The sequence below is a fragment of the Trematomus bernacchii genome, unplaced genomic scaffold, assembly GCF_902827165.1.
Source record: "Trematomus bernacchii unplaced genomic scaffold, fTreBer1.1, whole genome shotgun sequence".
NCBI classification, from domain to species: Eukaryota; Metazoa; Chordata; class Actinopteri; order Perciformes; family Nototheniidae; genus Trematomus; species Trematomus bernacchii.
The window spans coordinates 16,999,377-17,027,027 of record NW_022987593.1 but is presented as its reverse complement, the minus strand read 5'-3'; the positions used below and the strand labels follow the sequence as shown (position 1 = coordinate 17,027,027).

At 38.4% G+C, this 27,651-nt stretch overlaps 1 protein-coding gene across 1 annotated transcript; it reads right to left on the bottom strand.

The window, feature by feature from the left end:
• Positions 1–28: 28 nt before the first annotated feature.
• Positions 29–27,343, bottom strand: col9a1a (collagen, type IX, alpha 1a). Its single transcript, XM_034130257.1, has 32 exons — positions 27,211–27,343; positions 26,173–26,247; positions 25,320–25,358; positions 25,076–25,138; positions 21,477–21,530; positions 21,233–21,268; positions 20,702–20,725; positions 20,373–20,426; positions 20,070–20,123; positions 19,771–19,803; positions 18,427–18,483; positions 18,244–18,297; positions 17,550–17,603; positions 17,379–17,432; positions 16,333–16,386; positions 16,189–16,242; positions 15,321–15,374; positions 14,876–14,929; positions 14,667–14,720; positions 14,535–14,579; positions 14,360–14,413; positions 13,947–14,000; positions 13,070–13,123; positions 10,666–10,737; positions 9,221–9,256; positions 9,064–9,108; positions 8,773–8,805; positions 8,018–8,164; positions 5,691–5,745; positions 4,645–4,833; positions 2,734–2,811; positions 29–783 (listed from the first exon to the last, which is right to left on the bottom strand). The coding sequence occupies exons 1-32, from the start codon at positions 27,283–27,285 to the stop codon at positions 578–580; spliced, it is 2,064 nt and encodes a 687-aa protein (XP_033986148.1). The 5' UTR covers positions 27,286–27,343; the 3' UTR covers positions 29–577.
• Positions 27,344–27,651: the final 308 nt, after the last annotated feature.

Sequence of the window (27,651 nt, the reverse complement as noted above, 5' to 3'; positions counted from 1 at the left end):
TTTTTGCCCATACAAAACATGCAAGAGGTTATCAAAATGTGTTTATTTCCTCCTTTGTACAACTCGTAGATGTCACCTTGAATCTTTATATAATAAATAAGAAGTCATATAAAACTGTCAGAGAGGTTTCCACACATCGCCGCCTTCCATTCACAAAAACAACAGTCGCCATGACAGAGACATTATCAAACATATCCTCCATTTAGAGGCACAGCGGGGGTTAAAGTGGAATAACAACACAGATACTCACAAACAAAATGGACGTCATCCAGCTGTATAATTTGCGTATTGACACATTTACATAAAAATACAGATAAACGTTTGTCTCGTTGCTTTCATAGGAATGTAGATTTGAATCAGTGAATTCTTCATTTCGCTAATTGTACAGTACAGAGATGGCAAAGAGTGAGGTAAAAATGAAACTTTTTTTTTTATGTAAAGGAGTTTCAGATGTTTCAGTGTCCACCTCCATGTCAAACTCAAAAAGATGGCTTCAAGAGAACAAAATTACTTTCCAAATTAAAGACAAAATGGACTTCCATGGATGTTTTTCCTCCAGTCTTTCAGTTCCCCCTCCTCACATTTCATTGGGCCCCTTCATGCTGGAGTCCTTTGCAGAAATGGGCGCTGCCACCATGGGCAGGATGCACTGAGACGACTCGCACCATCCGGTAACACCGGCAGGACCAGGAGGACCGGGAACGCCCAACATACCGGGAACACCGCGGGGTCCTCTCATCCCCTCACGGCCGTCCTTACCGTACGCCGGTCGCCCCGAATTACCTGAGAGAAGAGTAAAGAGAAAATAATAAGTTAAAGGTCACCTATTAGCCTATAGCTAGCAAAGATGTATCCAGGGTTAGAGCCCTCATGCAACAGATGTAAGTCAGTAACAGGGATATGTCCAAATCTTCATAATTCTTGGACGTCTATATTTGATACATTTTCTAAGATCTTTAGATTAAAATGTACCCCTTCTCCTCTTACTGCCATTTTTGGAGGCGTCCCGGACGACATTGTCCTTTCCACACATTATTCAAACGCTGTTGCTTTTGCTAGGCGACTTATACTTATGAGGTGGAAGCAGGAGGCGTCTCCCACTCATGTCCAGTGACAGGACTTATGAAGTTTCTACACATGGAGAAAATAAAGTGTACTTTGGGCGGCTCCACTTGCAAATTGTAGAGGACATGGTGACCATTTTTAACGTACATGCAAAGTTTGAAACTGTGTACTCTTCCCTAACTGATTCATAATTGTTTTTTTAGTTTTTTTAACTGAATTAGAACACAGATTGACTATAGTCAACCATGACTAACATTTATCTCGATGAGATCTGTTTGAATTCTCTGAGTGATTGGGAAAGGAGCTTCAATACTTTCTGTCTTATCTCCTTTAGCTCAGGATACACTGGACGATCTTTAACAAAAGGAAAAGAGATAATGCTGTCCCACAGTTCCTCGCAGCTGCAACATTTAAAGTGACGCACCATTTGGTTGTTCACGGAAACAACCGACAAACGCTTACAACCATATGTTAAAGAGGTATATCAGTATTTAGTGTCTCTACTTTAAAGAGTCCTCTCCTGCTGATGTTCAGGTGTATATCAGTATGTAGTGTCTCTACTTTAAAGAGTCCTCTCCTGCTGATGTTCAGGTGTATATCAGTATGTAGTGTCTCTACTTTAAAGAGTCCTCTCCTGCTGATGTTCAGGTGTATATCAGTATGTAGTGTCTCTACTTTAAAGAGTCCTCTCCTGCTGATGTTCAGGTGTATATCAGTATGTAGTGTTTCTACTTTAAAGAGTCCTCTCCTGCTGATGTTCAGGTGTATATCAGTATGTAGTGTCTCTACTTTAAAGAGTCCTCTTCTGCTGATGTTCAGGTGTATATCAGTATGTAGTGTCTCTACTTTAAAGAGTCCTGTCCTGATGATGTTCAGGTGTATATCAATATGTAGTGTCTCTACTTTAAAGAGTCCTCTCCTGCTGATGTTCAGGTGTATATCAGTATGTAGTGTCTCTACTTTAAAGAGTCCTCTCCTGCTGATGTTCAGGTGTATATCAGTATGTAGTGTCTCTACTTTAAAGAGTCCTCTCCTGCTGATGTTCAGGTGTATATCAGTATGTAGTGTCTCTACTTTAAAGAGTCCTCTCCTGCTGATGTTCAGGTGTGTATCAGTATGTAGTGTCTCTACTTTAAAGAGTCCTCTCCTGCTGATGTTCAGGTGTGTATCAGTATGTAGTGTCTCTACTTTAAAGAGTCCTCTCCTGCTGATGTTCAGGTGTATATCAGTATGTAGTGTCTCTACTTTAAAGAGTCCTCTCCTGCTGATGTTCAGGTGTATATCAGTATGTAGTGTCTCTACTTTAAAGAGTCCTCTCCTGCTGATGTTCAGGTGTATATCAGTATGTAGTGTCTCTACTTTAAAGAGTCCTCTCCTGCTGATGTTCAGGTGTATATCAGTATGTAGTGTCTCTACTTTAAAGAGTCCTCTCCTGCTGATGTTCAGGTGTATATCAGTATATTTCTATTCTATTGTATTTGTATTTACTTGCACTATTTTAACTATGTTATCTGTGTTATTGTGTTGCACTGTTGGAGGAGCCTGTGACCTCACATTTTCATTGACATATCTACACTTTATGTACTAATGACAATAAAAGACTTGAATCTTGAATATTGAGGACATTTCATTCTAAAATCAGATTTCTTCGTCATGCTTTTCTTTTACCTTGTTGACCGGTTGCTCCGGGTGCTCCTTTGGGTCCTCTCAATACGGGTCCTCTGTCCCCTCGGTCTCCCACGTCACCTGAAGACAGGAAACACAACCATCACCACGAGGATACACGTAATTAAAGTTTCCATATTTAGCTGAGTTCAAGCTGAGGCTTCACACCTCATCTGCTGCTTCATTAACATCAACATGACCTGGTTCTTCCCTGAGGGGGGCAGTCAGAACAGGATATACAAATGAGGTCATACAAAAATATAACCTCTGAAGCTCCTTGACAATAATATCTGCTATTATATACAAACATGTACAGCCTAAAGATATACAGATATACAGGTTTTACTTTCACAAATTCAGATCTGCTTTTTTTTGTAATTTTTTAGAGCATTTCCTAACAAATTAAAAATGTTAGATGTGTAAAAAGTAAGTAAGGTAAATAACTGTTTCTACCTATTTTGGACTCCCACTTGCACATTTTTATTTATATATTCATAATTATCTTTATTCCTATCTGCATATTTCAGCTACTCTGTGTTTACCTATTTCTCGTGTGTACTCTTTTCTTATTTTTTAATAGTTTTGCTGTTTTTAAACGCAGTGTTTTCTCTGATTTCTGATTCCTTGCTCCCTATGGTGAGGGTCAAAACAACTGGGTACACATCCGTCGTGTTTATTTATAGTTTGTGTTGCTACTAATTGTTTCACCTCATATCAACAGTACATTCTCATTGATTGGAGAGGCACAGTAGGGGGGATTTAATCCAACGACCTCCCAGTCACATACGGGTGGTTTGCAGAGGTGGGAAGTAGTGGAGTACAAATACTTCGTTACTGTACTTAAGTACATTTTTCTGGTATCAGTACTTTACTCCACTACTTATTTTTCTGATTACTTTTTAATTTGACTTCTTACATTTTGAACACAAATACCTGTACTTTCTACTTCTTACATGTTGAACACAAATACCTGTACTTTCTACTTCTTACATGTTGAACACAAATACCTGTACTTTCTACTTCTTACATTTTGAACACAAATACCTGTACTTTCTACTTCTTACATTTTTAACACAAATACCTGTACTTTCTACTTCTTACATTTTGAACACAAATACCTGTACTTTCTACTTCTTACATTTTGAACACAAATACCTGTACTTTCTACTTCTTACATTTTTAACACAAATACCTGTACTTTCTACTTCTTACATGTTGAACTCAAATACCTGTACTTTCTACTTCTTACATTTTGAACACAAATACCTGTACTTTCTACTTCTTACATGTTGAACCCAAATACCTGTACTTTCTACTTCTTACATCTTGAACACAAATACCTGTACTTTCTACTTCTTACATGTTGAACTCAAATACCTGTACTTTCTACTTCTTACATGTTGAACCCAAATACCTGTACTTTCTACTTCTTACATGTTGAACACTAATACCTGTACTTTCTACTTCTCACATTTCCCAAACAGGCTGGTTCCTTTAGTTTGAATGTGTGTTTGGTGGCGTGATCATTATTATTTAGAGTCATTGCGTGCCTATTGATTTGAACACGATCCGTGTATCCATCATTTCCTGGTCTTCTCTAAAGAAGAGGGACCAATGAAAACGTTGTCATGTTGCCGTTGTTCAGCATGGAAACATTCATTAGCTAACAATGACATTATTGTTCTATTAATATAAAGGGAGGTCAGGTACTCTTTAAAACAGCTGCTAGTTATGGGTACTTTTTACTGAAGTACATTTCAAAGCCCTCTTTACTTTTACTTGAGTAACGAAGTTTAGTCAGTACTTCTACTTTTACCAGAGTATTTTTAAACACGAGTATCTGTACTTCTACTTGAGTAAAGGATGTGTGTACTTTTACCATCTCTGGTGGTTTGACGCTGATCTGAGTCTCACCTTTGGGTCCTTTTCGACCCAGTAGTCCAGCTGGACCCTTCAGACCGGGCAGTCCTCGGGACCCGCTGTGTCCGGGGAAACCGTTCTCTCCGCTGACTCCTTGAGGTCCAGGGAGGCCGGGGGGGCCGGGCAGACCTGAGACTCCTGACTCAGGTCTGCTCAGACTGGCTGCTAGCTGGGCCAGCTGCTCTGTGGGAGAGGAGGACAGGGTGGACGTTTTAATAGGTAGAAGATGACATTCTTGATTTAAAAAAGGTGTCCATTATCATCTGACCGGGGGCAACAGCTTGAAATGAGCAATGTTGGCTAAACTGCCCCATTTACTGTTCTTTGTGACAGTTGATCAATGTCCAAGACACTATAAACAAATAACCTAAACTTAACTAAATTCTTCCAGGACAGCTTTAAAAGTCATATCTTTTGTAGGGTGGTGCAGGAATGAGTCCTAACAACCCTGAAATGAGTTAGCTTTTTAGCCCTTCTGGGTTCCTTTTTACTAAGTCAATGGTTTTCTGAATGTGTTTTTTGATGTTTGCCTGAAATAATGTCTGTGGTTAACTCAAGCTGCTCTGTGACACAGGAGGACAGCACGGACGTTTATATTCAGGAGAGGATGAATATAAACGTGTCTAAGAGCAGCAGGTAGACAACACTTGGTTAGCTGAATCAAGAACACAGTGAGAGGTGGAGAAACACATTATTTGTTTTCCCATGTTTGTCGCTTTTTTGTGTCAATTTGAAAATATATTTGTTGTAACTTGTTTTATTTAAGGCAGTAAAATAATGTGTTTATTTGCTTCTTGACAAAGGTTAAGGGTGAAATGTTTGACAGGAAATGCTTTTATTTTTGAAGTGCAAGTATGTGTCCTGCTCATTCTATTTCCTGTTTTGTCTTGAAATGAATACGAGTATGTCGAGTGCATTTTCCCTGTCTTCTACCGTTCTTGTTGGAAACTGTTTAAATTCTCGATGAGTATGGCACAATGGGGGAAAAATCAAACAGAAGGTTTAACAGAACATGTGGCAAGAAGGTGACAAACACTTACCTTGCATTACCCTCATGCAGACTTGTTTGATGTGAGTATCTGTTGGAGTTTTTCCCTGAAAAACCACAATATTGATAGTGATCAGCCATAATTCATGCTGTATTATAATGGGAAACATCACATGCAAACATGGCCTTGAGGTGCTGTCTTTAGCAAACCAAATATATATAATTGCATAAAAGTGATGCTTAATATAAAAACTCTCGAAATATTCTGTAATTTATGTTGAATAATGAAACAAACGTTCCTGTTCTAATTACTAACTATTTTCTTACTTATTTTACTTACCGGAGTGTCACTCATTTGAGGCAACATATTGTACAATAAGCAGCAGAATATTGATTGTTGTGCTTTTATGTATGTCTTAATGTGTGCATATCTATAAATGTGTCTATTGATATAGGTATATACATATTTGTATACATATTTTTATATATATTTGTATTTTTGTATTCAGGATTGTGGGAAACGTTATATATTATAGGTCTCAGATATATACAGAACATGTCTCTGAAGTGTTTGGCTCCAAACACCAAACAGATCATTACAGCATTACCCATAATCCCCTCTGTTTCAGCCCTGTTTCCAAAGTGCTGATTCTCTGTCGTTATGACATCATAAAGTGGCCAAAATCTGATCAGCTCATTTTCAGACAAGTTTTTATATAAATGGATCAGGACAAAAAGAGAGAGAATCTTTGTTCCTGAAACTTTCAGAGTCTCTTTCCACAGAGGGGACACATGTTGATGAAGAAGAGACATGAAGAAGAGGGGACACATGTTGATGTCGAAGAGACATGAAGAAGAGGGGACACAAGTTGATGTAGAAGAGACATGAAGAAGAGGGGACACATGTTGATGTAGAAGAGACATGAAGAAGAGGGGACACATGTTGATGTAGAAGAGACATGAAGAAGAGGGGACACATGGTGATGTAGAAGAGACATGAAGAAAAGGGGACACATGTTGATGTAGAAGAGACATGAAGAAGAGGGGACACATGTTGATGTAGAAGAGACATGAGGAAGAGGGGACACATGCTGATGTAGAAGAGACATGAAGAAGAGGGGATACATGTTGATGTAGAAGAGACATGAAGAAGAGGGGACACATGTTGATGTAGAAGAGACATGAGGAAGAGGGGACACATGCTGATGTAGAAGAGACATGAAGAAGAGGGGACACATGTTGATGTAGAAGAGACATGAAGAAGAAGGGATACATGTTGATGTAGAAGAGACATGAAGAAAGAGGGACACATGTTGATGTAGAAGAGACATGAAGAAGAGGGGACACATGTTGATGTAGAAGAGACAGGAAGAAGAAGGGACACAGTTGATGTAGAAGAGACATGAAGAAGGTAGGGACACATGTTGATGTAGAAGAGACATGGAGAAGAGGGGACACATGTTGATGTAGAAGAGACATGAAGAAGAGGGGACACATGTTGATGTAGAAGAGACATGAAGAAGAGGGGACACATGTTGATGTAGAAGAGACATGAAGAAGAGGGGACACATGTTGATGTAGAAGAGACATGAAGAAGAGGGGACACATGTTGATGTAGAAGAGACATGAAGAAGAGGGGACACATGTTGATGTAGAAGAGACATGAAGAAGAGGGGACACATGTTGATGTAGAAGAGACATGAAGAAGAGGGGACACATGTTGATGTAGAAGAGACATGAAGAAGAGGGGACACATGTTGATGTAGAAGAGACATGAAGAAGAGGGGACACATGCTGATGTAGAAGAGACATGAAGAAGAGGGGACACATGCTGATGTAGAAGAGACATGAAGAAGAGGGGACACATGCTGATGTAGAAGAGACATGAAGAAGAGGGGACACATGCTGATGTAGAAGAGACATGAAGAAGAGGGGACACATGTTGATGTAGAAGAGACATGAAGAAGAGGGGACACATGTTGATGTAGAAGAGACATGAAGAAGAGGGGACACATGCTGATGTAGAAGAGACATGAAGAAGAGGGGACACATGTTGATGTAGAAGAGACATGAAGAAGAGGGGACACATGTTGATGTAGAAGAGACATGAAGAAGAGGGGACACATGTTGATGTAGAAGAGACATGAATAAGAGGGGACACATGTTGATGTAGAAGAGACATGAAGAAGAGGGGACACATGTTGATGTAGAAGAGACATGAAGAAGAGGGGACACATGTTGATGTAGAAGAGACATGAATAAGAGGGGACACATGTTGATGTAGAAGAGACATGAAGAAGAGGGGACACATGTTGATGTAGAAGAGACATGAACAAGTGTATTTTGCATAATAGGTGACCTTTAAGAAACCCGTCTTACCGCTGGTCCCTGAGTCCCCGTTAGTCCCGGTACTCCCATGTCTCCCTGCATGCCTCGTGGTCCGGATTGACCCTCTTTTCCCTCTTTTCCCGGCTGTCCTCGGCCGCCCTCTGGTCCTTTGTTTCCTGTTTCTCCTGGTGGGCCTGTCTGTTATCAACAGCAGCAGGTAGACACATGAACATTGTTATTATAGGATTATTGCAACACTGGGTTAGCTGAAGTGAGAGGTGGAGAAACAGATTATTTGTATTCTTTATTCATTCTTTTGTTCATATATAATGGGATCAGGGACATGGCAACAAATAAAAATGCAGCAAAAGTCAGTATTTTCTTTATTTTATTATTTATTATTATGTAATTGTATATCACTCCATAGTTGTTTGGTTTGTCTTTGCAGTTGATTTTCTGCTTTTGATAGATTAGTTGTTTATTTGTGGTCATTGAAACTGTTGGTACTCTCTTTGTGAGACATTTTGGGCCCCTGGGCCTGTCTCCATATTCTCAAATAACAAAAGAAAGGCGAGATCAATAAATAAGAAGGAAAGGCTTTTGTTCAGGAGTTGCTATTGTTTAAAAATACCTAATCCAAACAATAGATTTATCAAGAAGCATCAGCTGTTCATGTACAATCCAAAATGTCCTGCAGCTGCTTCACAGTTCAATCCCCCTTAACTCCAAACTGCAGCAACGAGGTTATGCTCCCAAAAAATCATATGACGTGATTTGGTTATGATGTTTTGTTTATGTGAACTTACCGATCCTTTCTCTCCTGCTTCTCCTTGTTCTCCCTGAAAGGAAAAAGATACATTGATAAGCACTTTTGTCTGCAGAGAGTTTGTAGACGTTTTGCTGCAGAGTGAAAGATAAATCATATGTTCATACACTTTTTTCATCCTAATTATGTCACTTTTTAACATAAGTTTTATTCCTCCCAACAACGCATTGAGACTTCAGTTTCCTTTCTTTGCTCAAGAGTCTATTATATTGAATCTACATGAAAACCAAAGCAGATGAAGTCCGTCAGTTGTCATTTGTTGATTCCTCACCAGTTCTCCAACAATTCCTGCAGTTCCTTCATCACCTGCAGCTCCCTGAAATAAAAAAAGACATGACATGATTAATTTTGGCTCTTAATGTAGAGCCATTAAACACTTAACAGTAATCTACGTTTTAATTACAGGTGTTAAAACGTATGAAACATACCTGATCTCCCTGTGGACCATCAACACCAACTGCACCCTGAGGGAAGAGAACATAACATGTTGACATCAACAGAATTCTCAACAACATCAGCAAAAACAACAATATAACATCAACATGTGGGGTATGAAATACACATTTATATTTACGCATTTTAAACACAAAGACAAAATGCATTTTGGGAGCTTTTGACAACGGAATTTGTTTTGGCAATTACACTCATGGCTTCACCTGCAAACGGACAGTACACCTCAAAATAAAATAAACCCCCTTTTTTTAACCTGTTATTCTATTTAAGTCTAGAAGTTGTTACACATCTTCCGGGGCAGACTAACAACTCATCTCTTTCGAGTCCACTTCGAGCGATAGAATGACTAACAAAGCACTTATATACTAACAAAGGACTGGCTTATCTAAAGCCAGTTGAGTAGCACTTGAAATGTTTTGGCTCGATGAAACCTGATGTACTTATATGATTCTGTTTTCTTCAAGTTTGTATCTTCTTGGTCGAATGCACTTATTGTAAGTCGTTTTGGATAAAAGTGTCAGCTAAATGCAATGTAATGTAATGTAATTGTTGATGTGTGTCGATGAGTGTTGGAGATATCTTCCCAAGGGATGTCTTATTTTTCCGGGCATTTTACAGAAATTACAGTAACTAAAGATAATCTATATACGTTGTTCTGAGTTACAAATAGGAAATATTATCTTTCTACCGAGCTCCCCCCATCGACTGTATCACTGTGCAGCAGAAAGCATGTATAGACTCGTGGACAGGAAGCTTGTGATATTGGGAGATGTAAACATTGAGGAGTCCTCTTTGTCTAAGCTTTAATATTAGGTGAGCTCTGTGTAGATTAGTAGAGGCACGCATCCTAAAAAGAAAATCCCACAGGATACTGCTCACATCATGTCTGTAGATTATCTTGAGTAACCGGGTCATGATTTCTTTGCTGTTGAGGTTTCCAATAGCATTTGTTTGCTTTTTTAGCACCACAAGCAGAGTGTAATGTCGTTTTATTATATTCCAGACTACAGACATCTCTTCGGCCGATATATCCAACACTCGTCAACTCACACCGATAAAAAGCATTACAGGTAAGGGATGTCACAATACCAGAAATGTAGTTGTGAATTTCCGTACTCAATTAGATTGTGAGATAAAAACATACATAATAAATCCCACATACTTCGAAATATACACCCTTTAAAACCATTTGCTCACTGGTGTTTGTTAGGAAGTTACACAGGTTTAAATTCCCTCTCTAATGTCTATTTTCTTTTGCTGTGAAAACATGTCCTTCGAACATCTGTCTTCATTTAAGTTACAAGTATCGGTCCTTGTGAAATTCTACAGGTGAAAGGAAAACGTGTTTTGGTTTTTGTGTTGAACTGTCCCTTTAAAGTTAAGCTTTGCTTTTTCGAGTATCATTTTTTGTGTCTCTTACCCTCTCGCCCTTCTGCCCAAGATACCCAGCAGGACCAGGAAGTCCGGGCAGGCCGGTGTCCCCTTTACCTCCCTGTAAAAACACACCGAAATAAACAGTTTAATACACACTCAGAATCAAAACAGAAGGTCTGACTGTCTTAGAAAAGTCGCCTCCCTCCCCCACTTTAACCTGACCACATGCACAGAAAAAACAATTTCCAGCTTCACATCATCTGAAGGACCCCCCCCCCCCAATTATCCACATATTTCTGGGTGGGTGTGGGCACTGATTGTGGCGTACAGTGGTCCGACGGGTTTTAGGCATTCCTGGGGAACAGAGAGCTCTTTCAGGGCTTCTTTTCCTGCCCCGAATCCCCCCCTGAGCTGCAGGAAAAAACCCTTTGGGCCCTCAGATTTCTGCAACAAGAGGCCATTCATGCACGCTCCCCGACGGATTAGAGACTTAACTGCAGGGACAGAAGTTCATAAAGACCTGCTGCTGTTTAATAAAAGCATGGCAAGAGGATTCATTTCCCTGATACAAGGTTTATCTTGGTGAATGATCCTCGTGTTGAATAATACGTTCAGGATAGGAGATAGTGTTTATGGACACTGATTGCTCACTTTGTATTTCAGGGCCTTGATCTCTTAGTTTGAAGTATTCAGCAGCTGAACAGAGATGAAGGAGATTATGGTGTTTTGAATTCAGGTTAATCAAAATATATATTTTTCAGAATCTCGATCCAGTCATGTTCTTATTTTTTACTACATTAGCATAATCCTATTGTTTTCCTCAAAGGTTTAATTTGTTTTCCCAAAGAAAGGAAGGTTTTAAACGCTTCTTTGTGAGAACTTTAAAACTTTGTGGACAGATAGGATTTGACAAAGTGATCAAAATTGCACCTTAATCATGATAACAAGAACTTCCTCGTAGCTATGATCCAGTTTTTTTGCCATGAGACAGTTCTCTTTTATTACATTCATGGGGGGGGCGGTGCTAGTGGAGCACGTTAATCAACGGGGGGGGGGGGGGGGAGGTGGTGCTAGTGGAGCACGCTCATGAACTGTTCGCCGGAGCCTCGCAGCGGAGTTACTGCGGAGCGCATAAAGCAGACCCTTCATGCAATAGCAGAGCGAACAGGTACAGGAGGGGTAGTTAATCGATCGCAGATGGCGTCATGCTCGCGGACGGATAAAAAAAGATTAAACCTAAATGGGTCGGAAAATATACTTTGGCGGACGTTAAAGTCTATGTGTGGGAAACCCTGTCTTATACAGTAACTAATGTTGGAGTACCACAGGGCTCTTTACTGGGGCCACACCCTTTTTTGAGAAGTTTTTTGATGTGCACCAGATTTGGATCAAATTAAGCATTGTTTATTTGTAGTATATTTAAACCAAAAGGATGTAATTAAATACCAATATAAAAGCATGCATGGTTTACTTTATATGACACTATTTACTTTACGCCGACCACTAACATGTGGCTTTTATCTATTACAGATTCACTATTAATATTTTCTAGTAGATGAAAGGACAAGGTAATTACTTTCTCCTTGTTTCTCCATCTGTCACACGCAACATGTAAAATATATATGCCTCGAAATATATATTTAGTGTCCTGGTTCTGGTAAATGGATTAAGGAGATGCTTTGTGTTCTGGCATAAGAAAAACGGACTTAAAGATTAATTTTTTTTTATTTATTTGCTTGTTTATATTGAAAATAAGGCTTATTGACTTACTTCTTTTTACCGAGGAAGTTGTATTATTGGAGATGAGATTTGGGGGTTTTAATAAATGGTTGTTCAGTTTATTCAAAATAGATAAAAAGCCAAAAATCTTAAAATGTAAAAGATGTTGGTTTTAATAACACTGTCACTTGATAACAAAATAAACATTAACCCCGGTTTAAAAAGCATTTGAAATTAGGGCTTTCTTTCATGTAGAGCACTTCCTCTTATCGTTTTTGAATTGCCTCATGCTCACGTGTTTCTGACACGTGGACGAAAGGCACACAGGTAATCAGGAATAAAACTTCCGTTTGTTTGAATTGAACTTTGACCTCTCAAATACAAACCCAACAATGCCCTGCACATTTGTGAGTAAAAAAAAGATACATTATCTATCCGTCCCATTGTGGTCAGACCTCTACCTAATCCTGTTCACAGCTAAATAAACACTACAGATAATTTAGATAATTAAAATGAGCACGTGCACAGTCATCTCTGTTTCCAGATATTCTTGGAGGTTTGTCTTTGTCCCACTGTTAATGGAACGGTACTGTCTCTTTTACCCATAAAGCTGTATTTTCTGGGTGATTACGTTCTCTGACACTGCGTCAACCATTTCAAGATATGGTGTAGTGTTATTGTTACGGTAGAGATTTAATCCCTGATATTAAACCTTTTCTCTTGGGTCTTACCCTGGCTCCTGCTGCTCCTAGAGGCCCTTCATTCCCTCTCACTCCACGTGCACCCTGGAAGAGAAAAAACAAGGTAAAATTAGACAGAAAACTAAAATATTTTTAACAATGTGCCTGTAGTTTAATTAAGGGGATTTGGGGCTTGTGTAATGTCCTGTGTGTGTGTGATGGTTGGCCGAATAAACAAAGGGCAGAAAGTCATGGTTAGAAACACTATGGATGATCAGATCTGCCTTGGCAAGGTGGACTAGTCATTTCCTAACTTATAGCCTTGAGTGGCCATTAAAGGAACTGCAGTTTATGGCACATCCGTGTTGGCTTCACGAGTTTGTCGCTTGGATTCAAGACTATAAATATGGATGGTCAGGAGTGTGAGAATTCTTAATGTGACAACTATTTCATTTCACTTTTGTTGCTGGTAGAATATATTCCTTTTCTATTTTAGTTTTAACCTTAGTGATATTGGAAGTTATAATCTTCACGTTTATAAAGCCTGCATGAAAAAACTCGGTAAAACCCACAGGGAGAAGTAAAAAGGTCTGCACTCTTAATATTCCATCTTCTGAACATTGATGTTTCACCATAGCAGACCAACTTCAATGACATTCGCCATTGCATAATTACATAGCCATGTGTAAGTGCAGTTAGAGTCCCTTTCGAATTCTCCATCCCATCTTTCCTTGACTTTGTGATCTATTCCATCGAGCTCAAGGAAAAGTGTTTATGAAAAGATATAGGACTTCATTTATTTGACCATTTGACCCCAGCCCAGAATGAGAAACTAGTGTTGGGGAAGGAAGTTAAGGGGAAGAAGGATGATGCGCTTTGATGGAGACACAAAACAGATGTAAGTGAAATGTAGATGCATTCGACTCACTGGTCCTCCTCTGGGTCCGACTGGTCCAACTCCTCCCTGGTCTCCACGCTCCCCCTGGAAACAAATCAAATAATTATCAGCGCTGAGAAGAAGTTAAACACATAACAGTTTTTCAGGATACAATATCCTTTATTCCTCCAAAGGTGGGGAAATGTACGGTGTTACAACAGCAAATAGACAGTGCAAATGACAATATGTCATGGCTATTATAATGTATTTTGTGTATACCATAAAATCAAATAAGTGCACAATCATGGTAAAAAAGAAATAGCAGCATAATACAATTTAGTGAACGAGCAGATAGTACTTCAAAACTGTTTGGATTTTGTGTGATTTTGAAATAATTTAAAATGATTTGACATACTTACTTCAATACTCTTGCTTTAAAATAAAAAAAACGTTATTTTACTCACTTGTTTCCCTGGAGACCCCATAATTCCTAAAACACCTGGATCACCTGCGGTACCCTGGTGGCAACAACAACAAAAAAAACATTTAATAAAAAAAATACATACAATTTAAATGTGGCCATCAGTAATACTAGTATTAGAAATACCCTTAATAAAAAATATTAAAATATGATCATACCACTGCACCACTGACTCCTTTTTGGCCATAAGTGCCTGGCAAACCCTACATGGAGAAAACAATATGAAACATCAGAGAAATCGCACACTTTCAATAAGGAATCAGAAGCTTTGGGTCAAAAGTCTCACTTACAGGAAGTCCTTGTAGGCCGGAATCACCTGGACCCCCATTTTTCCCTGGAATACCCTAAAAACAACACAAACAATTGGTGTTGTTAAAATGCACAAGTTCTCTTTAAGGGCTTAAGATTGAGACTTTAGGCTTCATCTGAAAACACACTTCTTTAACGATTGTTTTGCAGTAAAACCTCTGAAAAATATATACAAATAAATAGTATTTACCTTGATTGCTGGAAGACCAGGAATCCCCTCTCGGCCATCTGGACCAGCAAGGCCCTGTTGACAGTAAAAAAATAAAAGGGTTTACAAAGTTCATTGCACAAATGTGTCTCTTTAAATAACAGATATTTTTAGAATAGATGTATTAGATGTATTAGATGTATTGGGTGCACAGTTGAATTGGCAACCAGCATCTTAATGCCTTAGAGAACAGCTTAAAATATAGAACATTGTGCATAAATTGCATTCATTTTGTTGCATTACATGAAGAAAGAAATATCAAAAAGTAAAGTAATAACAAAAGAAAAGTTGGTTAATGGGTAGTTGCGTTTGATAGAAAGAGTTTGTAATAGGAATAGGAAAGCAGCAAGACTGTAGTAAGGTAGGAAAGATGGACATAATTATAAATGCATTTATTTTATGATGGATAAAATAAAGCGCTACTCACAGCCTCTCCTTTCAGCCCGGGCACTCCTCTGATTCCAGATGGACCACGTTCACCCTGTAAGAAACAAAAAGAGACATGAAAAAAAAACAGTGATATTGAAAAGAGTATTTTAATTAAGTTTTAGGAAGTTTGTTGATATAATACAAGAAGAAACAGGATTTTAAAGAGTCCTCTCCTGCTGATGTTCAGGTGTTTATCAGTATGTAGTGCCTCTCCTTTAAAGAGTCCTCTCCTGCTGATGTTCAGGTGTATATCAGTATGTAGTGTCTCTACTTTAAAGAGTCCTCTCCTGCTGATGTTCAGGTGTATATCAGTATGCAGTGTCTCTACTTTAAAGAGTCCTCTCCTGCTGATGTTCAGGTGTATATCAGTATGTAGTGTCTCTACTTTAAAGAGTCCTCTCCTGCTGATGTTCAGGTGTATATCAGTATGTAGTGTCTCTACTTTAAAGAGTCCTCTCCTGCTGATGTTCAGGTGTATATCAGTATGTCGTGTCTCTACTTTAAAGAGTCCTCTCCTGCTGATGTTCAGGTGTATATCAGTATGTAGTGTCTCTACTTTAAAGAGTCCTCTCCTGCTGATGTTCAAGTGTATCAGTATGTAGTGTCTCTACTTTAAAGAGTCCTCTCCTGCTGATGTTCAGGTGTATATCAGTATGTAGTGTCTCTACTTTAAAGAGTCCTCTCCTGCTGATGTTCAGGTGTATTTCAGTATGTAATTAAAATTGACCCGCGAACACCATGAACGGTAACAGCTTTCGAACACAACACAAGGGTTAAGACAGTAAACCATAAGTACAGACATCAGTATAAGTTTGCAACTGCTAAATTGTGTCTCAGTTGTTGTTTTTGGTCTGATTGGATCTTACCTGAACTCCTGCTGGCCCGCTCTCTCCGATGACTCCTCTTTGACCCACATCGCCCTGAAAAATGACATCAGTTATTTAAATCAGTATTTATTTCTAAATAACAATGAGGGGGTCAACATTTTTTAAACAGATATGGGGACTCACTGGGGCTCCCTGGATTCCCTGAGGACCACCATCTCCTGATTTTCCACGAAGACCCTGTTTGTAGAGATGGGAATGTTGTAGTCAGTAAAAGTTTAAATAAGAGAGACATCAATTGAGTCAATGTACGTCAACACAAACATCCAATGCATCTGATGACATAAGGTTTGCATGCTAAACCTGTAAAAACTAAAATAAATGAAAAAAAAGTGCACATGGTTCTTATTCCAAATTGCAGAAAGTGACATGATAAAAAGATAATGTAAAATAATAATGACCGTTAATGTATTTTTTATATATTTTTAGAACATTCTGTTATTGCATGTATTCATTTAAAAAGTATAATCAGTATTCTCACATGTTTTATTATTCTTGCTATACTCAAACATGTTTAATATAAAGCAATACAAGAAAGCAAAAATAAATAAATTCAAAAAATAAATATATGAATAAAAAAACAGTGATGATTATAATAGTAAATAGAAATAAATTGAGCTGCCTGCTTTATAAGTTTTTATTTTGAAATGTCTTTGAAGGAAAATGTTGGCCAACAGGTGCTTTCTCCTGATTGGACGATTGATAGTCAGCCATTTTGTGGTGTTTGTATATAAACTGTGGGTGTTTCTCAATGTCAAGGAAGGATGCTCCAGAGCCACTATTTCAAGGATGCTACGTCATCGAGTCCCGCCGAAGGACTGTTCCAATGTCCAGGCTCCTTGGAATTCTACCGAGCCCGGCGTCCTTCGTAGCGAGAAATTTCGAGGCTGCACATGTGTATCCTCCGAGGTCTTAAAATCCCCACAATGCTTTGCGCACGGACCAATTTCCAAATCTTTGGCGGAAATTGGACCTGACTCGGAAGACATGTCCTACCAAGGAAGCGTCCTCGACATTGAGAATCACCCTGTGCCTTTATTTCCTCTGTAAAAGCAGAACCTGATGGAGGCTGTGTGCTAAAACAAGACGATTGTATAAACTTTCTGTCTTGAATTTCCTTATTTGTTTAATTCTCCATGAAATGTTTGCATTTTGTGTGTTTGACGTCTTACCCTGTCGCCTTTGGAGCCAAATATTCCTTGGAGGCCTCTTGCTCCACCGGTACCCTAAAATTACTCAGCGGAAAGAGGAGAGGAGATGGACATGTCCCATGTTAATATGTTTGACTGTGAGGTGGTATCTTATTTTGAAGCATGTGGAGAGAGGATGGTGAAATATTTTACTGGTAGTCCTTGAGATCCGACTTCCCCCAACGTTCCTTGTTCGCCCTCCTCTCCCTGAAAGAGAACGTGAGTAATGTCATGCTGTGATATCAAGAAATGCATTAAGTATTTCATTTACTTTAACATTATTGCAAAAGCTGCAAATAAATAATTACTAAGCCTACAAGAAACGGTCTCATTATTCAGTGGTCCTCAACATATATCAGGCCAAAGATCCCTTAGCTAAACATTTTTTTAAAGGACAGAGACCCTACTAACAACATCTATAAACGCTTCACATTGGTTTAGCTAGCTCATGTGATGCACAAGTATACATATGTAAAAGTATGATTATCATAGAAGTTGTGTATTCTAAGTAGGTTGTGTTTTTTTCATCGTTTTTTTCATGTTTCATTCATTCTGCCGCATTTATAAATGGTATTAAACATAATTATATTCAACGGGAAAAAAAACAACAGTTCACTTTTGGTAGGCTAAAAAAAATTCTCGGCTGAATTTTTTTTTGATACATATGTTATCAGACATATTTTAACTTAAAAAAATAAATGCAACTTTTATAACATTATCAAACGGCCCCTCTGCAGGAATTCTAGACACTGCACATAATAAAGTCTCTGCAGAATCTCACTCTTTGTATGTTTTAAATTGCAGGAATAGATCAGATGCTGTTCAGTGTGAGAGGACAGTATGTTACCTTGTGTCCTTGTCTCCCGGGCTCTCCAGATTCACCTTTAATTCCTTTGTGGCCCTAAAGACAGACAGGTGAGAGCAACAAGTTATTCAACTCATCCATAAAATGTAGCTAGTACAACAGTAAAAAAAAAAAGTATTGAGCATCTAAAGAAAGTAATATCAGCATCAGGGAAATTTCACTCACTTTCATGCCAGGTAGTCCGGAGTGACCGTGGAGTCCAGAAGGGCAGGCGTTGGGACACTGAAAAACACAAGAGCCTATTTGAGGTCATGGAAGAGCCCCGCCACCAGGGGGCTCCACTGTCCCGAGACCCCAGGGACCAAACTGAGCTAACTGTGACCTTACTGAGCTAACTGTGACCATACTGAGCTAACTGTGACCATACTGAGCTAACTGTGACCTTACTGAGCTAACTGTTATCTTACTGAGTTAACTGTGACGTTACTGAGCTAACTGTTACCTTACTGAGTTAACTGTGACGTGACTGAGCTAACTGTGACCTTACTTAGCTAACTGTGACCTTACTGAGCTAACTATGACCTGAGCTAACAGTGACCTTACTCAGCTAACTGTGACCTGAGCTAACTGTGACCTTACTGAGCTAACTGAGCTAACAGTGACCTTACTGAGTTAACTGTGACCTTACTGAGCTAATTGTGACCTTACTGAGCTAACTGTGACCTGAGCTAACTGTGACCTTACTGAGCTAACTGAGCTAACAGTGACCTTACTGAGTTAACTGTAACCTTAATGAGCCCACTGTGACCTTACTGAGCTAACTGTGACCGTACTGAGCTAACTGTGACCTTACTGAGCTAAATGTGACCTTACTGACCTAACACTGACCTTACTGAGCTAACTGTGACCTTACTGAGCTAACTGTGACCTTACTGAGCTAACCTTACTGAGCTAACTGTGACCTTACTGAGCTAACATTGACTTTACTGAGCTAACTGTGACTTTACTGAGCTAACTGTGACTTTACTGAGACTGTGACCTTACTGAGCTAACTGTGACTTTACTGAGCTAACTGTAGGAACACATGTTTCTAAAGATGCATCTTTACCGCAGATTGCTTTTACTTTATTGTTGTTTAATCATGGAAAGGGTAGTCAGTTCAGCTATGAAATGTATGTTGTTGTCGACTTGAAGTTAGTTAAAGTTCAGTCAATATTGCAATGTTCTTGATTTAAGTTAGTTGCTGGTTGAGTTTCAGATGTCTGAGCTTTCCACGAGCACTTGAACACATCAGTCTGGCTTTGAGTTGGATAACAACCCAGCAATAATGGAATATTGTCCAAAACAAGATCCCTTAAAGTATGGTTTTGTATTCAAAATGGAAGATGCTTTCACCTTGCACACTATGTAAGATAGTCAGCTAGGCCTATGTGTCTTTATAGTCTGTGTTTTATACCGACATTTACTTGAGTCCAGTCATCATTCAAGTCAAGTAATTGTATCTTCTTAAGGCAGAGAGCAGTGTTTTATAAATGATCATAAATGGATCTGTTGTGGGATCAAACTTACCAGGTCCTCTCCATTATACACGCCTGGAAGACCCTGGAACAAAAACAGAATGTGTCGTGAGCTCAAAGAGACTTCATATCACTAATGTAGTTTCCTTTTGTTCCTTTATCCAAAAAAACACATTACCCTAAAAATGTGTTGCCACCCTTCTCCCCAACCATCTAACAAACCACAGTGGTGCACCCTCTCATTAGGAGATGCCCAGCCATTTTAAAATGTAATATAACCCACCACCCTTAACTATATCAGCCTCACAGATAGTAAAAAACAGAAATAGAGACAGAAGCTGTGATATTTACCCGCGGCCCAGCAGCACCAGAAAGACCAACTTGACCTCTCTTTCCTCTCGCTCCCTGTGAAAGACAGAAAAAAGTATTTATAAATACAGCATTAGGACAATGATCTTAAATCTTAATGCAGCATCAGCAGCAGCTACCCTTAAATATACATATTATTGATATATTCTGTTATTCTCCAACATCCTGAGGACATTTAGAAATAGATGTATTACTAATGGTTGTCATTTTTCATTTGTAAACATGACGAATATTAGCGATAATACGATTTAAAACTGTATACACTAAAATAATAAGTGTACTTACGCCTGGTCCAACTTTGCCCAATTCACCTGGTAGCCCGTCTGTACCTGGAATACCCTGTAAACAAAACAGAAGAACGTGAAGCCTCTAAAACTCTGCAACAAAAGCATAGTTTGTACATACATCTCATTACAAATATTAATCTACTCCTAACATGGTGGAAGACATTTTTTGATCTTGTACTTAAGTGAAAATACACAGTGTGAAAATGCTTTAATGATTTTAAAGTTTATACAAAAGTAAATACTTACCTTAACTATAAATGTGTTTACCCTTACTGTATATTATAGTTGTGTATAGAGTGCGATATTTTGTATTGTGTTTGTACTCACATCCAGCCCATCAGGTCCTACGCCCTGTGAGAGAGAAATCAGTGATTATTAGACTTAGACTTTTGGACAGAAATATATAAACAGTAGTGTTGATGTCAAATTGTCGTTGGTCCTCAAAAGAAATATTGAAATGCAGCCAATTCTTTAGGCTGTGCAGACTAGAATACATTCATAGCTAAGCAAACATTTGCAACTAACAACATATGCTGTCTTTAAATATCAGAAAATCACTTTTAGTTATTATTTTAGTGATCATATAGAGGTCATCAGAATAACAATAATATACAGAAATATGAAACAAAGACTAATGACATTTTTCTCCAAATCATGTCATTTCTTCATTAAGTATTTTGTAAGTTATAGAGTTAAGCACAAATCATATCTTTTAACATTTTATCCGGACTTTGTATCCTAACATCTAAGCAGCTAATATTCACTCTCTCACAGTTTCATACATAATCTGAACTACTGATCGATTGAATGTGTATATCATTAAAACATAAATGTACTTCAGGTAATATTTGTACTTACAAGCTCTCCAGGAGGCCCTTGAGCTCCAGCATCTCCCTGAAAACAAATAAGAAAATAAATGTCAAATGTAATACCAGAAATATTAAAAAAGGAAGAGAAATATGTTCTTCTATAAACACATATGCACAGAGGTGTGGCCATACAAAAGGATGTGCATCTCTGCAGACAGGGTGTTAGATGTAGAGCTTACATTTTAACAGAAAAGATCAAACAAATAATTAAAATATGTTGATAATGAACGTACTTTTGGTCCGTTTGGCCCGACTGCTGCTGGATCTCCAGAAGGTCCAACCGGTCCCTGCAGAGGAGACACAACGCATTTAAAGAGGACACCTTCAGGTTCACACCTTTATGTTGGGTTTCTGGTAGAACATTACATGCTTCAATGTTAAAAGAAAACATGAATTTCCTCCTATTTCCTGTCTAAATAAATCTTTATGAACCATCCGTCAGAAACGCTCTGTCCAAACGCAAGACCACCTGATGAAAGAGTTCTGATTGGATCGTCAGACAAATATGGAGCATCTTTGTGGTGATGGTTTACAAGCTGTGTGTGAAGTATCATTGTAATGAGCCTTCATGTGACATAGTATGGACGTTTCTGACCGAAGCAACCCACAAAAAGCCCACAGAAAACGGACAATATAACACTTTATGGTAGGACTGCTCAATTAATCGTATTTTAATCGCAATTACGATGTTGGCTTGCAACGATTATGAAAACAACATAATCGAAATAAAACGATTATTTATTATTTTTAATTATTATTTATTTAAAAAATATATATATATTATTTTTTTTATTGGTTTTTCAATTGAATTATACTTAAAGTTCAGGGTAATCAACTGTTAAAAACATACTACACCTTTTTTTTTCTCCAATAAATTGATGTTTTCAAAGTAAATGGATAATCGTTTTTAATAATCGTGATATCAATTATTGACCCAAATAATCGAGATTATGATTTTTGCCATAATCGAGCAGCCCTACTTTGTGGGTTGGTTAGCACTCCTGGTCCCTACATGTATATTCAAAAGCACTAGAATGTGATTTTTTTAAAATAATAATGAACACATCAGAAATGCTAAATGCTTAACACTCCTGGCTCAGACGTGTATGTTGCTTTAATAGAGGCTGTCTCTGTATGTCTGCATGTGAGTCACATTAGTTTTTCTTGACTAACATTCACCTGAAAAGACACTTAGCAGGTGTATTGCTGAAGTTTAAAAGAGAGTTTTCTGAGAAAGTTGCAACCAGTTATATTATGCAATGGGCTAGTGGTCTTGAGATTACCTGCAATATGTTAATGACAAACGTATTCTTAATACTCTCTACATTTGACTGATATAAGATCAGTTTGATTAAAGAACCAAATGTAAAAATGCTAATGTTGACACTGGTGATCTTGGTGCAAATAAATGCAGACCCTGACATCTGACATTCAAGTTTAGTGTCTCATAACTTCACATATGTTAATGTTTACTGTATAAGAGAGAAATTAACACAGTATTTGACAGATTCCTGCCTGCAGAAGTTGAATACATAACTACATCTGCGTTGAAAGGGTTAAATCCAAACATCATGGACAGGTTTAACTGAACTAGCATGTAAACAACGTATAGGAAAACGTTTATTTATCACAATTTTGCTCTTATTTTTGTAGTTTGGTCCTTCACTAAGTTAAGGGATTTCTGGGACCATTCCAAAAACGCAGCCTACAAATCCACAAAGTATCAGACAGTCACACAGTTTCTAAACTACGTTCTGCTGCTTTGAGTGTTTTCTTAGACCAATACATTCAAGAGAAGGCAGTCATCTCTTAGCTGATATCTCCAAAACTCTGCAACTCACAGCTAAACAATGTAGGCTAATAAATATCACTGCAAGCAAGAGGAGAAATATGTCATTATGATTTTGACAGATCTTATAAACCAAGACATGAATGATCAGAATAACTCTTCTATGAAATGTATAAAACGTCCTCTGCTTCCCCTGATTCTCCAGAGACCGCGAGGTGTGGTGTTCCTACTATTCTTTCGCTCCTCCCTTCACCAGAGGTGGGAAGTAACTAAGTACTCTTAAATCAGACTTCAGTTCCACCTGGAGTAAATTCACAAGCTACCCTGCAGTATACAAAGTCATTCAAACTAGCTGCACCTTTACCAGCTTTGAGAACACTTTCATGATCAATCATTATAAAACATATATATATATATTATTCTGAAATGGACCAATCTGCACTATGACTACTTTTACTGTCGCTACTTTAACTATATTTTGATGATAATACTTTTATACTTTTACTTGAGTAACATTTTGAATGCAGGACTTTTACTGTAACAGAGTATTCCTACACTCTGGTACTTCTACTTTGACTCAAGTACAAGATCTGAGTACTTCTAATTTTACTCAAGTACAAGATCTGAGTACTTCTACTTTTACTCAAGTACAACATCTGAGTACTTCTAATTTTACTCAAGAACAAGACCTGAGTACTTCTACTTTTACTCAAGTACAAGATCTGAGTACTTCTACTTTTACTCAAGTACAAGATCTGAGTACTTCTACTTTTACTCAAGTACAAGATCTGAGTACTTCTCCCACCTCTGCCTTTCACCTAACTGCTGCATAATAACTCTCTAAACACTCTAGACATGGACAGGGGAAGGAAACAGAAGACGCCTACAACTTGACATCAGCCAATGATGGCAACAAAGTAGACCCTCCTCAGATGAGAGTAGACGCCAAGTTCATTTTATACCAAAACCCCTGCATACTGGTCTCTCTTATGCCTCTGGAGGTGTAGAAACTCTCTCCCACTCTTCCCTCAAAGTGTGATTGTGCATCTTGGTCCACATGCTGGTTCCTTTTCTCAGTTTGAATCCTCATGAAGCTCTGAATCTGCAGTCTGTTCTCCGCAGCATCTCAGACACACTGAGCCCTTTCTGCTCCACACACCCAGCATACGGCCTCTCTCTCTGGGCAGCCGATCCCCCTCCGTCTCACACAAAAAGACCCCTGTTTCTGTCAGGAAGCAACTGGAGACTACCCTTAAATAGCCCAGATTGATTTATTCAACGTGTTTTCTTTTCACTCAGTTTGAAGCCAAGACAAACTGCTCCCACAGCAGCAGATCTGACCGGCTCAGATCTTACAGAGATTCAATACATCCTCTTGTTGGAGAGTTTAACCCGCAGCGCAGAGGGAAACTCATGCAGGAGGGGAAGAAGTACTACTACTACTATTTAGGTAGAAGTAGATAGACTACAGGCTTTAAGTACTCTATTTTAAGTAAAAGTCCAGCATTGAAAATGTTAATTAATGTGTGCAAAGTGAGCAAAAGTATTTCATTTGAAAATACCCAGAAGGCAAAATGGCTCTTTTCATAGTATTATATAATAGAATAGTATATCATCTTGCTTGTATCACTAAGAAATACATGTAGGGGCATTTCAATGTTGTATTTTTGCAATGTGGGGCCAATTTACTAAAGGTTTACTTTGTAACATATTGGCGTGTTATAATTTTGTATGCGTTTTTTACACGTACAAAGTAAATAGAGGAGTAAAAACTACAATATGTGCCACTAAAATGGAGTGAAATTAGAAGTTTATGCATCATAAATTAGATATACTCAAGTACAAGTATGACAAAATAGTACTTAAGGACAGTACTTGAGTAAATGGACTTTGCATCATTGCTCTCATGCATTGTTTTTCTCATCACTGGGAAACAGCCACTAGTGGATGACAGAGTGGCTGTGAAATGAGTGTGGGGCTTGAATACTAAACCAGCCACAACCCAAAGAAACTCTTCTGTGTTTAACGTGATGTCGGACTCACGTCTGCGCCTGGGAGTCCTGCAGCTCCTGCAGCTCCGTCTTTTCCGTTATCTCCGTCCGGGCCCTGCAAGCAGAAGCAGAAATTAGAAGTTAGAAGTTCACCTCTCTAACTCTGATGGTTTCTGATCCATCACACATCTCTGCATGAGGAAAGAGGAACGAGGAAAGAGGAAAGAGGAAAGAGGAAAGCGGAAAGAGGAAAGAGGAAAGAGGAAAGAGGAAAGAGGAATCAAAAGTCCACTCACTGGTCCGCCGGTCACTGTGTTGTCTTCTCCTCTGTCGCCCTGAAGACACAGGAAGAACATACATTAAATATAAAGAAGTTATTTAAATTGTGGATTTTTTGTAATATTTAAGAGGTTTGTATTGTTGTGGGACAGGACAGTGCACTGAGGACACTGGAGTCATGTCCTTTTTGTATATTACTCTGGAAATGTTTTTGATTAATATGTTTATTTATAAAGGTCAAGTACAGTGACATATTGACAGTCTGTTGCAGATGCAGTGTCCCATATACTGTACACATGTATAATGCTAAAGCTAATATCCAATGCCAGTAAGAAGTACATGTTACATTTTAAAATCTTACAATCCTTGCATATATTGAACAATGTATGGGGGGTCTTCGAACCTGGTATGTGTACAATTCTAGAATTGAAAGAAAATCATACATAATAAGGTTATTTTATAAACTGACTCAACATATCTTGATTTTTTAAAGGATTCAGGATTTTAGGTGAAGAGGGCTTTGAATCAGCATTAAGACCATCAAATAATGTCTTGGTGCATTATGGGGGACCTTGAACCCATGACATCTGGCTATGGTCCTTTTTTAAAATTGGATAACAAAATCATTTTGCTGTAACAACAGCTGCTCTGTTTGAGCTACATTTGGCTCAGTCAAATAATCTGAGATTAGAATTGGGGTTGAAAGTGTAAAACAGGATGAAGTCATGTGACGACCAAAAAGGCCTCATTGTTAAAACAAGCTGCTGCTTTTTCAGTTTTTTGTGCAAAACAATACAAAAACCTGTTGTTTTCTGATCTGATTAAGACAGAAATAACAGCTCCATCATGAAAGTTTCCCCGTTGACTCACATCAATGGCGTCCACTCCGGGTACGCCTGCTACTCCGGGCGGCCCCAGGGAGCCTCGGGGACCGACCGGGCCCCTCTGGAAAACAAACACAGACAAAAAAAAGAAAATCAGTTTTCACTTTTTTCTGACTGAAATCCATCTCTTAATATCATCCATGTTTCTGCTGCTGGTTTGAAGGGCGGCCGAACAGAGCCTCATTGTTCGGGTGATGTGAGGGGAAAGGTCACGAAACTGAACCTGCGCTCACATTATTCTCACATTACACGTAAGTATCTGCATGTGTTCGGATTACTGCTGATCGGTGCACTGGGATGAATGGACCACAGTATGGACCATTTTTAGAAAAACAATCAGAAAATAATGAACGTATTTTGTAAAAAATGCTGGTTTTGTTGGCATATATTTCAAGATTTTGAAAAAAAAAACACCTTAAGTTTACTCACTTTCAACATTACAAACAAATAAAGTGGAATATATCATGACAAATAAAGAGTGATATTGACCTGGTATGGATTCAGGATATATATTTTAAAAAGGGAGTTACAAGATAAAGGGGAGGGGGTTGTATCCATGTCTCACACAATATAATTACACACTGTCAAATAAAATCCAATACCAAAACAATAAAGTATTTACAGAACTCTTGAGTCCCTGAGAAAGGGATTCAAAAATATTTGATAAAAATGCAAGTATTAGTGTGTCACTTCAGAAAAACACACAGTACGTTTTCATGGATCAATATCATAAAAAATACCAAAAATATGTTCAAAAATAATTAAACATATGCACATTATTACGATAAAGTCTAGTCATTATAGTGCTACATTAAACAGATAAGCAGAAAGTGCCAGAAGAATATAAAATATGCTTCAATAAGAGATCAAAACAATATCAGTAACAGTTCAAATATACACCTTTTTTCTTCATACAATTATCTTTGAAACACAATAAAGTACAATTCGCTCCACTGAGCACCACAGACTTTCTATAAGTACCTTTAGGAGTATTTCAGGAATATAAAGAGCAGCTGTTTCTCACCTGAGCCGAGCAGATCAGCACGATTTGCAGTAAAATCACCAGCAGAGACTCTCGGTAGATCCTGGAGAGAGTCATGGTCTTCCCAGGCCGGAGGGAGAGGAGAAAATTCCCTTTTTCCCAGATTAGAAAAGGGCTCACGGTTCACCTGAAAGACTGAAAACACCCACCGTCTGCTGGGAGGAGAGCTAGGAATACTGATTATTCATGAGAAGCTGAGGAGGAGGAGGAGGAGGAGGAGGAGGAGGAGGAGGAGGAGGAGGAGGAGAAGGAAGAGGAAGAGGAAGAGGAAGAGGAGGAGGAGGAAGAGGAGATTAAAACATCTTCTCGTTCTTTGACACACTGGGATGGACTTTTATCCTTATTTTGTTAATGTGTTATTATTTGTTTGTTTTATATATTGTTTATCAGACCCAAAGAAGAGTAGGCAAGCTGATCTATCAT